The sequence below is a fragment of the Vicia villosa genome, linkage group LG7 (genome assembly GCF_029867415.1).
Source record: "Vicia villosa cultivar HV-30 ecotype Madison, WI linkage group LG7, Vvil1.0, whole genome shotgun sequence".
Taxonomy (NCBI): domain Eukaryota; kingdom Viridiplantae; phylum Streptophyta; class Magnoliopsida; order Fabales; family Fabaceae; genus Vicia; species Vicia villosa.
Genome location: NC_081186.1, coordinates 119607612 through 119609118, shown reverse-complemented (window position 1 = coordinate 119609118; position 1507 = coordinate 119607612). Strand labels below are relative to the sequence as shown.

General features: G+C 38.4%; 1 protein-coding gene across 1 annotated transcript; it reads left to right on the top strand.

Annotated features, from left to right (window-relative positions):
- Positions 1 to 382: 382 nt before the first annotated feature.
- Positions 383 to 1197, top strand: LOC131616728 (zinc finger A20 and AN1 domain-containing stress-associated protein 5-like). Its single transcript, XM_058888151.1, has one exon. The coding sequence runs from the start codon at positions 537 to 539 to the stop codon at positions 984 to 986; it is 450 nt and encodes a 149-aa protein (XP_058744134.1). The 5' UTR covers positions 383 to 536; the 3' UTR covers positions 987 to 1197.
- The last annotated feature ends 310 nt before the right edge of the window (positions 1198 to 1507 follow it).

Below are 1507 nucleotides of genomic sequence, written 5' to 3'. Positions count from 1 at the left end.
GAGTTAATGGAGAAAAAAGATTCCAATTTGTCTAAAACGATATTTTATTTATTTATAGGCAATCTAAACAAGATACAGTACATCTTAAACACAACTATTGCTTAAACCAAAGAAAAAAGAAAAAGAAAAAGAAAAAAAAAGATAACTATTGCTCTACCGATGAGCTAAATCCTACTCATTTTCCTTACGAAACAACTATTTTATGTTGCCACATTTAAAATGACAAAATTTACTTTCCATTAAAATAAAATAAATGACAAAGGACCACGTCAAAAGAGTAGGCAAGGGCGGTGTGGAACAATTAAAAAAAGTGGACAAAGTAGTAAAATCCCATAGTGGGTCAGAAAAAGGCATTATGATACGCGTCTCCATAATGTCCATAATATTCAATTTGCATTCTCAATTTGAGCAATTACCAATCTCAACCTCATAACCAACCCTTTACAAAATCCCACCCTCATTTTCCTCTCTTTTCCCAATCTCTCTTCAACAATCATCTCTCAGCCTAACCTCAACCTCAAGCCACAAAGAAAATCATGGCTCACAAAATCACCAAAAAAGAAGAAACCGAACTCAAAGTTCCTGAAACCATCACACCATGCATCAACCCTCCAACATCAACAGCAACCGCAACCGCAACAACCGCCGGTGCAATAGCAGAACCGTCTAGATTTTTCGAAGAGAATTCCACCGCCAGATCTACCACCTCTTCACGTTCTCCTAAACGATCTCATCCTAGCGACACCGATTCAGAACTCCAACCTCAAACGACGTCGTCCGAAGCGAAACGCGCCGTTAACCGTTGCTCCGGTTGTAGAAAGCGAGTCGGTCTTACCGGATTCCGTTGCCGATGCGGTGATCTTTTCTGCTCCGAGCATCGTTACTCCGATCGTCATGATTGTTCATATGACTACAAAGCTGCCGGACGGGAAAGTATTGCTAGAGAAAATCCTGTTGTGAGAGCGGCAAAGATCGTTAAGCTCTGAATAGCTCTGAATCTGAAACTGAATCTGAATATTTTAACGGTTAATCGGAAAAATCAGAAAATCTCGAAGAGATCGCAACGGAAAACACGAAAATGATAGCTCCGATCGAAAGAAACAGCACCTTCAATCTTTTTTTTAGTAATTTCTAAATTTTCTTGTAATTTTATTTAGTTTGGATTGAAAATTTATAAATTATATTGATTACGTGAAATTATGAACGGTTTTGGTTTGTTTGTTTGTTCATGTTATCGTGATTCTTACCGGAGAGGGTTCATCGGAGGATTGGGGGTATGTAAAGTAATTTCGATGGGGCTATGAGGGTATTATTGTCAATTTGTGTTGTACTTTGAATTTGATGTTTTCGTGAGATGGTGGAAAAGCAAGCTGGCTGGCTGGCTGGACCAACTTGATTGGACATGTGACGATTATTTCGAGACGCGATATGATATGATCACGAGATATTGAGTTTGCGTGTTTTTATATTTTAATCTCGTGGTATGGAACTTTATGGTAATTTGAGA